The 15,447-nt window shown below is 44.6% G+C and overlaps 3 protein-coding genes across 7 annotated transcripts in view; all 3 read left to right on the top strand.

Annotated features, from left to right (window-relative positions):
- Positions 1 to 510: 510 nt before the first annotated feature.
- denr (density-regulated protein) lies at positions 511 to 4,390 on the top strand. 3 transcript variants are annotated; one of them, XM_020588115.1, is made up of 8 exons: positions 511 to 587; positions 1,587 to 1,699; positions 1,793 to 1,812; positions 1,900 to 1,984; positions 2,548 to 2,637; positions 3,543 to 3,659; positions 3,752 to 3,891; positions 4,095 to 4,390. In XM_020588115.1, the coding sequence occupies exons 2-8, from the start codon at positions 1,597 to 1,599 to the stop codon at positions 4,137 to 4,139; spliced, it is 600 nt and encodes a 199-aa protein (XP_020443771.1). In that variant the 5' UTR covers positions 511 to 587; positions 1,587 to 1,596; the 3' UTR covers positions 4,140 to 4,390. The 3 variants fall into 3 exon arrangements, with proteins under 3 accessions (XP_020443771.1, XP_020443770.1, XP_020443772.1); XM_020588114.1 differs by having other exon boundaries at positions 551 to 699; XM_020588116.1 differs by lacking the exon at positions 511 to 587 and adding an exon at positions 762 to 883.
- Positions 4,391 to 4,797: 407 nt separating this feature from the next.
- On the top strand, positions 4,798 to 5,884 carry hcar1-2 (hydroxycarboxylic acid receptor 1-2). Its single transcript, XM_020588126.1, has one exon. The coding sequence runs from the start codon at positions 4,798 to 4,800 to the stop codon at positions 5,785 to 5,787; it is 990 nt and encodes a 329-aa protein (XP_020443782.1). The 3' UTR covers positions 5,788 to 5,884.
- A 566-nt stretch (positions 5,885 to 6,450) lies between these two features.
- The window catches only part of clip1b (CAP-GLY domain containing linker protein 1b), a 21,243-nt gene continuing 12,246 nt past the window's right edge, over positions 6,451 to 15,447 (top strand). The window contains exons 1-12 of one of the 3 annotated variants that reach the window (XM_020588122.1): positions 6,451 to 6,594; positions 7,692 to 7,868; positions 8,190 to 8,567; positions 8,680 to 8,813; positions 9,534 to 9,658; positions 9,755 to 9,956; positions 10,816 to 11,013; positions 11,676 to 11,779; positions 12,184 to 12,244; positions 13,066 to 13,170; positions 14,153 to 14,314; positions 14,572 to 14,667. In XM_020588122.1, the coding sequence (XP_020443778.1) occupies positions 7,760 to 7,868; positions 8,190 to 8,567; positions 8,680 to 8,813; positions 9,534 to 9,658; positions 9,755 to 9,956; positions 10,816 to 11,013; positions 11,676 to 11,779; positions 12,184 to 12,244; positions 13,066 to 13,170; positions 14,153 to 14,314; positions 14,572 to 14,667 (1,674 nt within the window). In that variant the 5' untranslated portion in view covers positions 6,451 to 6,594; positions 7,692 to 7,759. The remainder of the gene's footprint in view (positions 6,595 to 7,691; positions 7,869 to 8,189; positions 8,568 to 8,679; positions 8,814 to 9,533; positions 9,659 to 9,754; positions 9,957 to 10,815; positions 11,014 to 11,675; positions 11,780 to 12,183; positions 12,245 to 13,065; positions 13,171 to 14,152; positions 14,315 to 14,571; positions 14,668 to 15,447) is intronic. The other 2 variants (XM_020588121.1, XM_020588123.1) reach the window with 2 other exon arrangements.

Below are 15,447 nucleotides of genomic sequence, written 5' to 3' on the forward strand. Positions count from 1 at the left end.
TTACAAGTAAAAGCTGTATCAGTTACATCTACTTATTGTATTTAAAGTCAAATGATTATTTTTTGGCAATAAAAGACAGCTACTGAGATACGCCTATACAGTGGCAAGAAAAAAGAAACTAAACCCGTTGGAATTATCTGTAATAATATAGAGGCTAAACAGTTCTAAAATATTGTCAGATCGTCATCTACAATTATGAACAAACACAATCAATTTTACCTAATAACACCAAATTATATACTCTTGTTCATACTGATAACATCAGCCATGTATTTACAGTGTAGGTTGGGGAAAGTATTTGTTAACATCAGTTAAAGCTAGAGCTGGAGGTAGCTTTTTCCACTTCTTTCTTCTGTTTCCAGCTCATGAACCCTGAAAACAGAATGAATATAGATTCATCTGAGCTTGGATGACTACTCTCACAACACAGCCTATGTTCATTTTGAGGTTCATGTGCTGAGGAAAGTTATAGTAGCCTACTTGAGAAAATGTATTTGCTCGACAGGGGGCGCTGTTGTACATTAGCACTGTGTATCCACCTCTTCAACAAATAAAGGACGAAGAAGAAGCTACCAGGCGTGCTCAAAGTAGGCGGGCTAAACCTTGTTTAATAAGAATGGTTTTCTAAAAGTCAAACTAATGTCAATAATGCGAGCCACGATACTGAACAGACATCGGTTTTAGAGTTTCAATTCCGGGGTATGTAATTCGGCGTTTCTTATGTGTTTATTCGGTTATTTGGCAGAGTAATCGGCACGGTTAGCGGTACATTAGCCCAGTTAGCCTGCTAAGCTAACACCAACTAAACTGGGGTGCTAACGGTGACAGCTGGGTCAGTGGTGATCACTGGTGTGAAAACAGTGAAACTGGATTATCCAGTCAGGTGCAATTTGTCTCTGTGGTGGTAGTACCTACCTTCAGTTACACAGAAATCGAAGTAATTTAGATGAAAAGACTCGAACCTAAACGATGTAGCCCATGTGTTAGCCAGGTAAAGCTAGTTGTGCTGACTTGTTCAAAGCTGTCAAGCCCAACTATTCATGGTTTGCTGCAGTCGCCTGTTAAACCAGCCCGTATCAGACCAACCCGTGGCCTGTTTCAATTCACACTCTGTTTGATTATGTTTTATCCTGTTGCTGCACATGTGTCTGATCTGTGTTGACAATAGATATGAGCAAGGCAGGCTAGCATGATGAAGTGTTGGCAGCAGCCTGTTCATTCATGCCTTCTTAAGGTTATTCTTTATTTTACGCATTATTCTGTAATCTAGTCTGTATTTTGCAGTTTAGTCTGGGCAAGTGCATGTTTCACAACTCTTCACAAAATCCTCTTTGTTCCAAAAGCTCTTTTTGAGAATTGCAACTCAGAGCTTGGTTGATTAATTGATCAGTCTACAGAAAATTCATCTGCAGGTAGAGATGATTGGTGCACCCACCGGGATGTTTTTCCTCTTTCTACACTGTGGTTTCTTTATGTTATTTTATTTGAACCTGTGCAAATAAACTCATGTTTATAATTTCCACCTGCTTACACAGTATGTGCCCTTAGCCTTCAGTTTTCTGTCCATCTGTCTGTCTCTTATCCAGATCATTTCTGATGGCTACTACTGAGATGGAGTCTGGTTCTTCAGAAAGCAGATCAGAGCAAGGCACCGCTGACCCTGACTCAAAGTACCCACTGAAGGTTCTTTATTGTGGAGGTAAACTATGTACGCTTTCACTCACTTTGACATCTTTACACAATGAGTCACATTAGTGCCTTTTCAAATCATGATATCTTTCTTTCTTTGCAGTGTGCTCTCTGCCTACAGAGGTAAGTTTCATTATCAGACAATTCAGACACTTTGTTGTGTGACCAGTTCTTTGAGTTCTAACTGAACCTATGCTGTTGTGCCTGCAGTACTGTGAGTACATGCCTGAGCCAGCAAAATGTAGGCAGTGGCTCGAGAAAAACTTCCCAGATGTGTTTGCCAGGATGACTGTAGGTGAGTGCCATTTAAGATTTTAGCCAATGACACCTTTCTTGAATTTCCCCAGAGTTCCTCACAAGCTGTACTGTAAACATCTGGGAGCTCTACAGATGCTTGGTACTGTAATGTGATCCAGCTTACGTTTGGTGAACTACATTTAAGTGACGCATGTTTCTGATGGAGGTGAAAAGATCTGTCTCCCCGTGCTCATTAGATTGTTGTATCTGCAAATGTTTTGTCATCTTGTCACTTTTTATTGTTATACCCACAGTGTGGTGACATACTTTTTCCCCCTTAAGTAGTTTTAATGTTGGAAAAAACATTCATATTCTACACTTTCTGAAGAACCTATATAGGATATTCTATGTCATCTTGCTCTTCACTGAAGCTTTATAATGTTTACACCAAGTGAAAAACTTGTAGATTAATATGCAGGAGTTACTGCAAAGCTCTAAAGCTGTGAAATATTTCACTCAAAAAAAGTGGAATAAAATAAAAGTTAAAACAGATGTTCCTAGTCCTCATCCCATTGCTTCTGGACTGGTTTTAATACTTACCATTTTATTTCTACTCTACTGGCCCGGCAGCGAATGCACCCAAGCAGGAACCCGGCACTGGAGATGCGCCCCCTGCAGGCGAGGAGGAGGAGAAGAAGAAACAGAAGAGAGGTACGGTCAGATGATTCAGAATCAATTGTTACTGTTGTGGCTATTATGAATTATGGTGTTGGGTATACTTTAAAAATCGTGTTGGGGGTGGGGTCAAAGCTTTCATGTTTTACCTACATAGTTCAAAGTGTGATTGTTAAAGGCTGCAGTTGGTTGATTTCTCTGTTTGTGTTCCCCACAAACCCCGTCCAGAGACCAGCAGCACCAGTGAATGTGGTGTCCTCACTGTAATGTGTGTGAGTCCAGACCCTGGCTCAGTTTATCGGCCTGTGCTGTAGACCTCCACTGTTGTCCAAACACTATTAAACCCCACCCCCTACCACTGGACTGGGTGGCAGGTTTCTTCCTCAAGAACTGTGAGGCAGCCTGCCACCTGCAGCTCTTCATCAGCTGCCTGTAGCTGCTCTGTCCTCGGTGTCTGTTCCCTGTGATATTACATTTGATACACTGCCAAGAAATGCATAGAAATGACTGCAACTCGTTACTGTAGAAGCATTTTTGATAAACATTTAGCAGGTATTTATGATGGTGTGAGAGCAAGAAAAAAGAAAAGCAGGAACAATGGATTAGATGCTGCGTCGTTTGAGACCCCTTCGTGCAGGGGAAGGCACTTTGAATCCAGCACAGGAGTGACAGTGAATATTACTGTGTATAGAAGTAAATAGACTATGTAAATAGATTGAATGGCTAATGAAGAGAAATACCAACATGAATATTATAAAAACAGAGTCAGACTTCATGAGAATCTGAAGGATTATAACTTGGTGATTGTGTGCTGCTGTCTGAAGTTCACCATGTAGCTACAGTATGATGGTTAAAGTTGCTGGTGAAACAGCTGGTTTTGTTGTCTGATGATATTAACATCATGACTCTTTAATCTGGCTTACCTCCTTTTACCTTTCCAGGCGGAAGAGGTCAGATCAAACAGAAAAAGAAGACGGTGCCCCAGAAAGTCACGATAGCAAAAATCCCAAGAGCCAAGAAGAAATATGTCACACGGGTGTGCGGCCTGGCAACGTTCGGTAGGAGCTCTGTTCTATCACTGTCAGTGATGCTTAATTTAGTTTCTTTGGATGCTTTATTCCCAACACAAGTCCTGTGCTGACTTTTGCAGATATTGACCTTAAAGAGGCTCAGCGCTTCTTTGCCCAGAAATTCTCTTGTGGTGCCTCAGTTACAGCAGATGATGAAATAATCATTCAGGGAGATTTTACAGACGACATCATCGACGTCATTCAAGAAAAGTGGCCTGAGGTGAGCCGTGTATGACGCTGTCCGAATGGTTCGGCCTGCATATAGTGACTTGTCTCTGTTGATGTATTCATTTGTTTACTGCTTTATAGTTTTGCACAGAGTTCGAACCTCTACTCATAACATCATGAAAACCTTTGACCTCAGTTATTAAAATGTGCAGATTCACACAGCTTCTGAATTCGTTCTGTATGTTTTCGCTGCAGGTGGACGATGACAGCATTGATGATCTGGGTGAAGTCAAGAAGTGAAGACCAAATATGCACTTTTACTGAGATGGATGTGACCTGCAACAGTGACAACCTGGCCAAATGTACACCTTCGGTCATTTTATACCTATTTTATTTACTGTACATAAGAAGCTGCAGACTTGGCCACTCACTTGGCATTTTTAGTTCATAGCTGCTTTCTCTTGTTTGCCAAAGGTGTGGTATGACGTGAATCCCTCCCAGATGTTGTTCACTCAAGTAAACTGTAGGCTAATAAATTTCAGTCTCCTTCACCTGTCTACTTGGTCTTTCTCTTTCCCAGTGTGTCTGTCTGATTTTCTAAGCATTAAAAAGGATTTCCTTTTCAGGGTCAGGATTTGGTGCAGTCAGCTGTGTTTTCTGTGTCACTGAAATGGCCGCAGGTTACTTGTTTTTCATGCATCCCACTCAGTCCCCATGAGTGCGCCTATTCCCCTGCATAATAGTTTTATAATGAAGGCACCCTCCCCAGACAGATAACATTTACAGTTGATTCCATGCTCCTCTGGGTCAATACCACTTCCCCAAAGATAACGCATGCACAGATGTTCACTCCACTGAGGAATTGGTGTGTTTGTCTGAGGATCGTTTGCAGGAGCACAGGCATGATTGCACAACGTACCTGTGTTGACACTAGAGGAGCAGGTTGGTGGTTCAGAGGATGAATCTCACGCACTCAGAGAAGTGCTGTGCCTTCGAAACTCCCATCCTGGACCAGGTTTTGCCTGCAGTACTGATCCCCGAGTTTGTGTTTGGACTGATGGGGAATGTTGTCGCCCTGTGGATGTTCATGTTTCACATGGACTCGTGGAAGCCCAGCTCTGTGTACCTGGCTCACCTGACTGTCGCTGACTCAGTTGTGCTGTTCTGCCTCCCTTTCAGAGCAGACTACTACAGCCGTGCAAAAAACTGGCTCTACGGCGATGTCCCCTGTCGCGTCCTGCTCTTCATGCTGGCCGCCTGCCGTGCAGCAGGGATCTTCTTCCTCACTGCTGTGGCTGTTGATCGTTACTTCAAGATTGTCCATCCATTGTGCAGGATCAACCGAAGGGGCCTGATAACTGCTCTCTGGGTCTCCCTCGGCCTCTGGGGTCTGATTTTTCTCGCCACGGGGTACCTTCTTACCGATAAGCACTTCTTCTACTACAGCAATCGTACGCAGTGTGAGAGCTTCAACATCTGCATGGACTTCAGCCCCCTTGCCACCTGGCACAATACTCTGTATGTTGCCCAGTTTGTCCTGCCTGCTGTAATCGTAGCCTTCTGCACCATCAGAATCACATGGCAGCTGAGAAACAGGACTGTGGACAAGACGGGGAAAATCAAACGAGCTGTGCAGTTTGTCTTGGCTGTGGCTTTCACCTTTATTACCTGTTTCCTTCCCAGCACCGTATCACGTATCGCTGTATGGATTCTCAAGGTATGGTACAACGACTGTGAATACTTTGAAGAGGTCAACCTGGTGTTCTACACCACGGTGTGTTTCACCTACTTCAACAGTGTCCTCAACCCTCTGGTCTATTATTTCTCGAGCCCTGTCTTTAGTGGCACCTTCAGGAAGATGGTGAATAAACTGTTGAAAAGGTCTGATCTTGATCAGACCTTTTCAACAGAGAATGACATTTCCACCATCGATGGTAGAAGGGTATAAAGCTGGCTGCTCACTCTGCAGGAATACTCAACATTTAACTTACCAAATGAATACATAGTGCATGTTCAAGGCCTGGCTATTGATAAAAATGTATTAACCTATTTTATAATGGCATTTCTGTACTATATTAAATGTATTCTATGACTATCTTTTGTCATCTTGAGAGCACATTTCCAGTCTTTGTATTTTGACACAGTTTTGGTTTTCAAAAATAAAAATTAGGGTAGCTATAACCAGTTTTGTGCTATGTTTCTTCCTTTTATGATGTGCTGTCTTTTACAGCTGGGAAATCAAACTGATCATTTTGCATTTATATTTTATATCTTCCAAGGAAACCGCCTCAACACCACCAGGTTCCCTCTAAGTTAATATATTGAAACTGAACCTCCTGTCACGAGTTGTCTGAACATGGCCCCGCAATCAAAACTGTCAGCAAGCGATAAAGACACATAGGATTTTTGTTATTTGTGGTCTGTGCACATATTTTATAATCTTCTAAATATTTTGAACTATCAAGTAGTGCGTGTGGGTGTGATAGTTTGGGTACATGTACTGTATATACACATACTGTGGATCTGAAATTTTGATTAGATTTTATTTATTTACCTAGTTCCTTTGTTTTGTTTATTTTGTACCCGCTGGCAATTCCCCTGGCACGTGCAGTGTTGTTGTACAGTTTGGTCCGTGAACGCAGCACAAACTCCCCGGGTGACGTCAGACGTCGGGATGGAAAAACATGCGAGGTAACGCACGGTGCACCTAGCCACGGCATCCTTTACTGAGACCTAATTCACCGAAAGGGACCAAGTAAGCTTCCACAACAACTTTCTCCACGAGTGTCTGTCTTTGTTGTGCTTTACACCACCACACCACCTCGACAGGGCGTCAGCTTCGTAGCCTTCACTCAGTTTATGCTTTCTGGCTAATTTGTAGCTAGCTAGCTTTGGCATTCCAGCAGAAACAAGGCGTAACCCGAACCCGAACCCTACCAGGGCACAGAATATGACAGTAAAACACCCGGAGCCGCTGCCAATGATCAGGTTTTATCACAGGACGCTGACGCTGTGAAACAAAATGTGGACACCTTGTTCATCGTATTAGCTCCAGAGATGCGGCTAATCGGAGGAGCCCAGCCCAAACGACCCGGGCCGGTCCCCTCATGTGTTTGTCAGCTACAGCACATGTTTACATACGTGTCCATGCTGGATATCAGATCCAGTAAGGCAGGACACACAGAGACACCCCAGGCTACCAGAGACCGGGCAGCCACAGGAGGAGGTTTGACAGATATAGGTGTGCTTGTTGTTTTTGTCTGGAAACACCGGCTGGGCGGGAGGAGCTGCGTTCAGGTAACATGACAGCTTACACGTCCGCTCCTAACCGGTCTTTGTATGGAGTCAAGGCTGGTAACTGCCCGGGGCCCCCAGACCTCCAGGAAGCCCAGCAACCCCAGGTTTAATCCATATCAGTTGTTTCCATAATTAGATTTTATTTTTTTTACCTCTGAACTCCAGTGCCAGATCCTGTATCCTCTGGTGTTGTAGAGGGACCCTGTGTCAAAACCTTAGACCGAAATTATTTTAATGTATAATGAGCTCATTCATAATTAAGTTGTTTCATAATATTACTACAATTTTTGTATTTGTCAAGTAATTAGCAGACTGAAAACTGGTAACTTGGTTTTACTCCATCATAGAGAGCTGTGAGGCTGCAGCATTATCAACATTATAATCAGTAATTGATTTAACTGATTGATTGTTCAGTGTAAAGTGTCAGAAAATGGTGAGAACACTCTGTCATTATCATCTGAAGTCAAAGTTACTGTCAGAGAACGGAAAATATTTATATTGGAGGAGCTTTTATCAGAGGGTTTTTGGTTGAACTGACATTTTCTCTTAATTTTGGTTTTCCAGCTTCCTTCTGTCAAACTAGGACTGTGTGGGGTGGTGGGGAAGGCCTAGTCCCCCACCCCATGGACAAACAAGGAGCCATGAGTACACCAGGCAAGGTCAGTGGGCTCAAACCCCCGAGTAAAATAGCCCGTCCATCTGGGGTGCCAGCGCGGATGCCCCCATCCTCTGGTAAGAAGACAGTGAAGTAATACATTTATAGGAATAACTATTAGCGAAGGAAGGGACTCTTCGGGTCTTTTTACAGTTTTAGACTCTGTTCTGTTTTACACTGAGACAAAGCACTGATGTGTTGAGAGGTCTGGCTCATTTTGTTAGAAATGAACAACATGGTTTTGTAGAAAAACATATTCATATGCTGAAATGTAAAGCTATCAAAGCCCACAGTGGTGTATTACAGAAGCTCGGATATCAACCTGGGGTGCTATGACGACCGCCTCTGGTCGTGCTGTTAGGTGGATCGAGGTTAATAAAACATGCTTGTGATTCCAGCTACTCCAAAGCCAGTCCCTCCTCAGAAGTCCCCCGGCAGTGAGACCTCTCCAGCTCCAGATGAAAGTGGCGACTTTAAGATCGGAGAGAAGGTCTGGGTCAATGGCAACAAGCCCGGCTACGTGCAGTTCATTGGGGGCACACAGTTTGCTCCCGGGCAGTGGGCGGGCATCGTGCTGGATGAACCTATCGGGAAGAACGATGGGTCGGTGGCAGGGGTGCGGTACTTCCAGTGTGAGGACGGGAGGGGGATTTTCACACGGCCTTCAAAGCTATTCAGGACTGCACTGCCAGAGAAGGAGGTGAACGGAGGGCAGGCCAGTCCAGCACCAGGAGCCTCTGCAACCGATTCGGCACCTGCTGTGCCCACCTCAGCTGGTAATGGCTAGTGCAGAAAACATGGACGGTTCTGTTCCTTTGTGAAGTTAAAGCAGTGCTGTTGATTTGTGCTTGTGTTGTTGCGTCATACTAAAACTGTGTCTTCCTCCAGCTCAAGACACCGGCATAAAGACAAGCGGCGCACTTAACCGGATGCTCACGTCCAGCGAGTCGGTGTCTAACCTCTCGGACACAGACTCCATAAAGAAGAACCGAAGGGAGCTGAGGCTGGGAGACCGTGTGCTGGTAGGAAGCACCGCGTTGGAACCCACCAGGACAGTTTTCATGTCCTAGATCTCTCTTTTTTTTCTGTGGGGTTTGTTCATGCGTGTGTTTTGCGTAGAACTGGACAAACTTGTCTTAAAGGACACAGCCAGTGTTTCTGTTATTTTGCACAAATCCCATCCAGAGACTAAAAGCAACAATGAGTGTGGTGTAATGTGTGTGACTCCAGAATCTCTCACCTGTGCCGTGGACCTCCTGCTCCAAAACATTATGTGCAGCGTGAGCAGCTAGCGGAGGGGTGTAAACAGAGCAGAGATCAGTTTAATAGTATGTGGACAACAGTGGAGGTCTGTAAAATGTGATCATTAGCATAATCTAAGGCCACAAATCAGTGTACAAGGCCAGTTGTTCATCTCTATATGTGGGTAAATACACACTACAGATAAATACAAATGACCAAATCCCTGGAAGGATTGACTGTGTGGGGATTCCAGTAGCTTCGTTTGGATTTGCTTTGTGAAGATATTTGGAAAATGTGTCTTTTTCCAGACTCTACGTTTGTGTTCTCCAGACTGTGCTAAGGTTTAACTGGTTGTACAGTGCACAGTATGTCTGTGAAATGGGTAGTAGACTTCATGTATTGGTTGGGTAATTCAGTCTGTCACGGGACACCAGAGTGAAGGCCCTCGTCATGAAAGGACAAAGAAAGAACTAAAACATTGTTGTGTTTTCTGTGTCTAGGTTGGTGGCACCAAGGCGGGAGTGGTGCGGTTTCTGGGAGAGACAGACTTTGCCAAAGGAGAGTGGTGTGGTGTAGAACTAGATGAACCTCTTGGAAAGAATGATGGCGCTGTAGCAGGGACCAGGTACGGTAAAGAATACTGCCAGAGGTCAGTGACCTGTGAAGAAACTACTCAGACCAGCAGCTCTGTGATTCTGTTCTGCATCCGTTTCCCTTTCAGATTCTTTCAGTGCATGCCCCGGTACGGTCTGTTCGCTCCTGTCCACAAAGTGACTCGTATAGGCTTCCCCTGCACGACACCCACCAAGGCGAAGAGCTCACATTGGAGGTCGCTCATCAAGAGGAGTCCCAGTGCTTCCTCCATCAGCACGCTCAGCTCCGCCACCTCCTCAGTCGGCGGCAAACCCAGCCGAGCAGGACTGGTAGGACTCACACTCGCACTACAGGGTCCACTTTGTTCCCAAACCTCAGTGTGTAGGTAGATCTTGGGAATTTGTCATCAAGGGCTGAGTGTAGGAGTTATTTCCTAAACAAAAAATTAAAATTCCTGTCAAACGTGAGGTGACTTTCCTCCTGTCCCGTGCTCAGCAGTAGGTTTTCTGTTTGGTCCTGCAGCAGATATGGTTTGAGAGAACACAGTGTCAACATGAGGAGCAACGAATGCAAACGTGAGCAGCTCTTATTGACAACATATGTATTTGATTTGAGTTTCTACAGTTTCACCTTGTAGAATTAACCAATGATATGAAGGAGTATGAACTGATTTTAGGTGCTTTAAGGCTTGAAAGATGTGACGGAGACAGTGATATGAATGAGTATGAACAGATTTTAGGCGCTTTAAGGCTTGAAAGATGTGACGGAGATGAATCGGTGTCCCTCAGCTTTGAATTTTGGTTATCTTAGTATTAAGTAGCATCTGTTTTGTATGTATTTAGCTGAAGGAACATTTTGACCATCCAGTTTTGATGTCCTCAAAACAATGAGACTGAAGAGTCGGTGTTGTTTGGTTTCACTGGTTAGTACAGCTGCTGTGTGATGTCTGCGTAGCAGTCATAAGGAATATAAAGAGAAACCCCAGTGGACGCTCATATAGTGTAAATAAGACGGGGCCTTGTGGTGTCCCACGGGAAACGGTAGTAGAAAACTGTCATTCATAAGTGATACCGATCTTTGTTGTTGGTAAACCACAGCTGAATGCCTTCCACACGCTTGGGACGATCCAGCAGTTTACAGAGGGTGACGTACACCATGCTACAAGTGAATATATGTTGTCGATTACAGCTGACGGAGACGTCTGCCCGGTATGCTCGTAAGATTTCTGGCACAACAGCGCTGCAGGAAGCTCTGAAGGAGAAGCAGCAGCACATCGAACAGCTGCTGGCAGAGAGGGACCTGGAGCGGTGTGAGGTGGCGAAGGCCACCAGCCATGCAGGAGAGGTGCAGCAGGAGCTGGCTGTGCTGAGGAAAGGGCAGGACCAGGTCAGACTGTGGCACACGTTGTGTGTTTTCTGCAGGCGAAGAAGAACACTGGCTAAAAGACGAATCATTTTCATAAGTATCAGAATTACTTTTCGCCTCTATTTAATAAAGTTTGTAGTAGTGAGAGCTGCTGTGATATAGAAGTGAATTCATATTTTCATGCTGTTTTTTTCACAGCAGACAGTCACTTTCATTTTGAAATGATACAAGTGCTGTTTTAGCCCATCAGTCTCTACTTAATAACCCATAATGACACAGTGAGAACCTGTTTTTGGACATTATACAAATCTTCTGTATATATTTTCTTTCTTGTGAGTCCTCAGATTTACCTTCAAAGGCCAAAGGTCAAAGTGTTTATTTGTCATATGCACAGTTAGGAAACCTGTTTCCCTCTACAATGAAATTCTTACTTTGCCATCTACAAAATACAAATGAAATATAAAGTAGATAAAGAAGTAACAATAAATCTAAGGCACTTTAAGCAGCAAATGCAGAGATATAATAAAATATATAAGAATATAATAGAGCATGTATGATGCATGGGAGCAGCATGTGCAGCGGTCAACGGTCAGTGTTGTTGGTGCTGTGTTATCATCTTTGGTAACGTGTCATTTCTGTGTCACCTTCCATTATATGTCACACGATGGCTCTGTATGTTACAGTACGCAATGGAGATGGAAGCCAAGCTGGACCAGCTGCGCTCGATGGTGGAGGCAGCAGATCGAGACAAAGTGGAGCTGCTCAACCAGCTGGAGGAGGAGAAGAGGTGGGTGCTCTGCTGCCTGTCAGAGGTGATTTGACTGTGCATTTCATTTTTTGATTGGCAGCTTTTGGAAGCATAACAAACCCAGAGATGGGAGGTGTCTCTGTCAAATGGAAAACTTCATTCTAGATGCACTGGACTGTTTGAAGAATGGGTGAATATTTTTGTTGTGCATCAGTGTGAGGTTTTCACTGTATTCAGTGGGATGTGTGATCTGTGAAATGTTGTACTGACTATTGGGAAATATCCTAATACATGTGGCTTTACTATTGGTTAATCATTTGAGAGCTGCTCTGACACTTTGTTGTAATTAAGACTAAGTCTCTTTGCAACTCAGCGAAGGTCTTTTATACTCCCAAGTGTCGTTCTCAGCCAGCGTCTAATGTGCACACGTCCCCCTCTGACAGAAAAGTGGAAGACCTGCAGTTTCGTGTAGAAGAAGCCTGCATCACCAAAGGAGACCTGGAGGTAACTTGTGGTTTATAATTGGATTCTCAGTTAAACTCCTGCTCAGTCTGTCTCTCTCTGATCACGTTGGTGCTTTTGTAATGAAAGTCTGTGAGTGAATTATTGACAAACTAGATGGACAGTTGGTCGACTTATTTGAATCACCTCAGCTGCTTAGTTCTTATTAAACTCTGTCAAAGTAATGTCAGTCTCCTGTACATGAACATCTGGGTTTTGGTTTTTTGGTTTTGCTTGCTCCTCTCATTTTGTTAGCATAAAGCTAACTGCCTTGTGTTACTGCTTCATGATTTCCTCTAAAACAGAAGCAGAGGTGATTGAATCAATCATCCTGTCTGAGGTTTTCTTTCTCCTGCACTCTTTGAATCATTCATTTACTCTCTTGTTCAGGCTCCTTTTATTCTTTCACCCATGCATCTTTCACTTCCCCTCAGATTTTTCTAGCCATCTGCCACACACTACCATCTCCTCCTCATCTTTGCATCCACTAATCTGTTCTTTTTGTCACTCATCTCATATGCTTCTCTGCAGCTGTATCACTCTTCAGAGCAAACACTGCTCCTCACAGGCGAACAAGTGCCAGCAGAGGAGGAATAGATGTTTCTGAGAGTCACAATGACATGATTGAAATAATTAATGCTGGAAATAGCAGTCTCTTCCTTTGCTGATGTAAATGAAATGCTGGAAACCCCCGGTGCTTTCTGTCTGACTGACTGCTCTTCTCTTTAAAGTCTTGTCTTCTCCCGGTCCGTGGCACAAAGCTGGCATGTCAGTGTTGCTTTGCTGTTTGTTCTCCTCCTCTTCCCGCTCTCTCCTACTAACAGACGCAGACCAGACTGGAGCATGCCCACATAAAGGAGCTTGAGCAGAGCCTGCTCTTTGAAAAGACCAAGGCTGAAAAACTCCAGAGGGATTTAGAGGACACTAGGGTAATGCTGGCAGTCCCAGTCCCACAGCAGGACTGGGATGTGCTTTAATAATGACTCCTAGAATATAGTGCAGGACCCACAGCCTGTAAACATGATGCAGATGATCAGGAGCTGCTCGCCACACTGGTCGGCCGTGCACAGGGACATTAACCTCTGATCACCCAGCCTGAACAAAATGCATGTGCATTCATGTTTATTAAAGGACAATGTCGGCCTTAAGGGATAAGGCTGACATTGATCTGCAACTGTTCAACAAATGAAAAGACCAAAACCAACAGTTAGTCTGTCTTTTAAAACCTCTGCATTCAGGCCGAAGCCCATGTGTTCCTACCAAAGACATACACCTTTATAACCCCTTCCCAGAAACATTTTTAAGGGTTTTGGCCTGTTTCTGGAACATATTTAACAGACAAACATGAGAGTGGGGTCAGTCTTCTCATCGAACTCAGCAAGAGGGCAGAAAAACTGTTTCCCAAGTCGTTAAACTTTTGCTTAAAGGAGTCATAAATAGTTTTATTCTCATCTTTTCATTATTGGATTTACTGGCAAACCAGTGGCGTCCAGTTATTGTTACACTCATTTAAAGCTTAAATTCTTTGTTGTGTATTTCTGACACTGACTTCTCCAGAATAATAGGAAATAACAGCGAGTAACTGTAGAATTACTTCAGCAGGGTAAAGATTATTGAAGATTTATATAAGACAATACAGTCCAGTCCATTGTGTTGTCAGTGCCCTGGGGTTAGACACTGGAACTCACTATTTCTTATCTTTCACAGACAAAACGATGAATTAAAAAAGTAGCCGGTAATGAAAATAAAGCATTAGTAATGTTTTCACACTGATTTGAGTCTTTGTTGCTAAACTAGCTTAAATCCAAATGAAATGACTGTGGTGCTGCTCATATTGGGGTCACACTGCTGTTTTCCTGCCCTCCCGTCTCCTCTTTCCCCTCATGCCTCCTCTTTACGCTGTCGCTGTAGGTGGCCACGGTGTCTGAGCGCTCCAGGATCATGGAGCTGGAGAGGGAGGTGGCAGATCTCCAGCTCAGGCTCCGGGCATCCCAGCAGAAGGAGGATGCTGTGTCCCTGTCCCAGCAACAGATCAGCAGCCTCAAGGCCCAGGCACAGTCTCAGGAGAAGAAGGTTTGTGGGAGGAATTCCCAGCTTTGGTGTTTGTTGATGTAGGCGAGAGCCACAACCCCGAAAACACTCTGGCTGCTCATCACTGTTATCGGCATATCATTTACAGCACAATGGAAAAACTGAAAGACCTGATCTAAGTTCTCCTTTAGCTCCTAATGTAAATTAGGCTCACATCCTGCTATGCGTGGCTGGTTTAAGCTGCTGTGAATAATGCTTCTTTTATGGCTCTGCTCTACATGTGTACGCTCCCCCTGCAGATCAGTGAACTGAGTGTTGACCTGGAGGGCAAACACAAAGAGCTCCAGTCTGTGCAGCAAGATAAGAGGTCTCTGGAAGAGCAGCTGAGCAGCCTGGTAAGAAAGGAAGGAGCTCAGCACAGTGGTAAACACAGTGGACGGTGGCTTCAGAGAGCGTGGATTCGTTTTGCTGGAGATTTCATTGTTGTTCCTCAGTTCACACTCGGTGACCTGACAAAAGGAATCTAAAGTGAAACCTCTCTAAAGTACTTTCTGAAGCCACTGTATGTAACGTCACTGCTTCAGCTAAAATATTGGTCTGTCTTCTTTTACACGTGCACTTTGTCATGTAACTGATTTTGGACCATCTGTTCTGACTCCTTTAAGCAAAAGTTGTTGGGCTGTCTTGGTTGACACGCCTATGCAACGTCACATGGCGGTCGGGGGCAGTGCCTCTGGACTGGCAGACCGGGGTGGTGGGCCCTCTTTTTAAGAAGGGGGACCGGAGGGTGTGTTCCAACTATAGGGGGATCACACTCCTCAGCCTCCCTGGGAAAGTCTATGCCAGGGTACTGGAGAGGAGAATTCGACCGATAGTCGAACCTCGGATTCAGGAGGAACAATGCGGTTTTCGTCCTGGCCGTGGAACACTGGACCAGCTCTATACCCTCTTCAGGGTGGCGGAGGGTTCATGGGAGTTTGCCCAACCAGTCCACATGTGCTTCGTGGATCTGGAGAAGGCATTCGACCGTGTCCCTCGCAGCGCCCTGTGGGGGGTGCGCCGGGAGTACGGGGTCCGGGGCCCTTTGCTAAGGGCCACCCGGTCCCTGTACGAGCGGAGCAGGAGCTTGGTTTGCATCGCCGGTAGTAAGTCAGACTTGTTTCCAGTGCATGTTG

The sequence above is a fragment of the Monopterus albus genome, unplaced genomic scaffold (assembly GCF_001952655.1).
Source record: "Monopterus albus unplaced genomic scaffold, M_albus_1.0 scaffold504.1, whole genome shotgun sequence".
Lineage (NCBI taxonomy): Eukaryota > Metazoa > Chordata > Actinopteri > Synbranchiformes > Synbranchidae > Monopterus > Monopterus albus.

Excerpts from the sequence above, each read along its gene's own strand:
- denr (XM_020588115.1), top strand. The coding sequence starts at position 1,597 with ATGGCTACTACTGAGATGGAGTCTGGTTCTTCAGAAAGCAGATCAGAG. Across the intron at positions 1,700-1,792 it reads GAAGGTTCTTTATTGTGGAG|TGTGCTCTCTGCCTACAGAG; the intron begins GTAAACTATGTA and ends CTTTCTTTGCAG. Across the intron at positions 3,892-4,094 it reads TTCAAGAAAAGTGGCCTGAG|GTGGACGATGACAGCATTGA; the intron begins GTGAGCCGTGTA and ends TTTTCGCTGCAG.
- hcar1-2 (XM_020588126.1), top strand. The coding sequence starts at position 4,798 with ATGAATCTCACGCACTCAGAGAAGTGCTGTGCCTTCGAAACTCCCATC.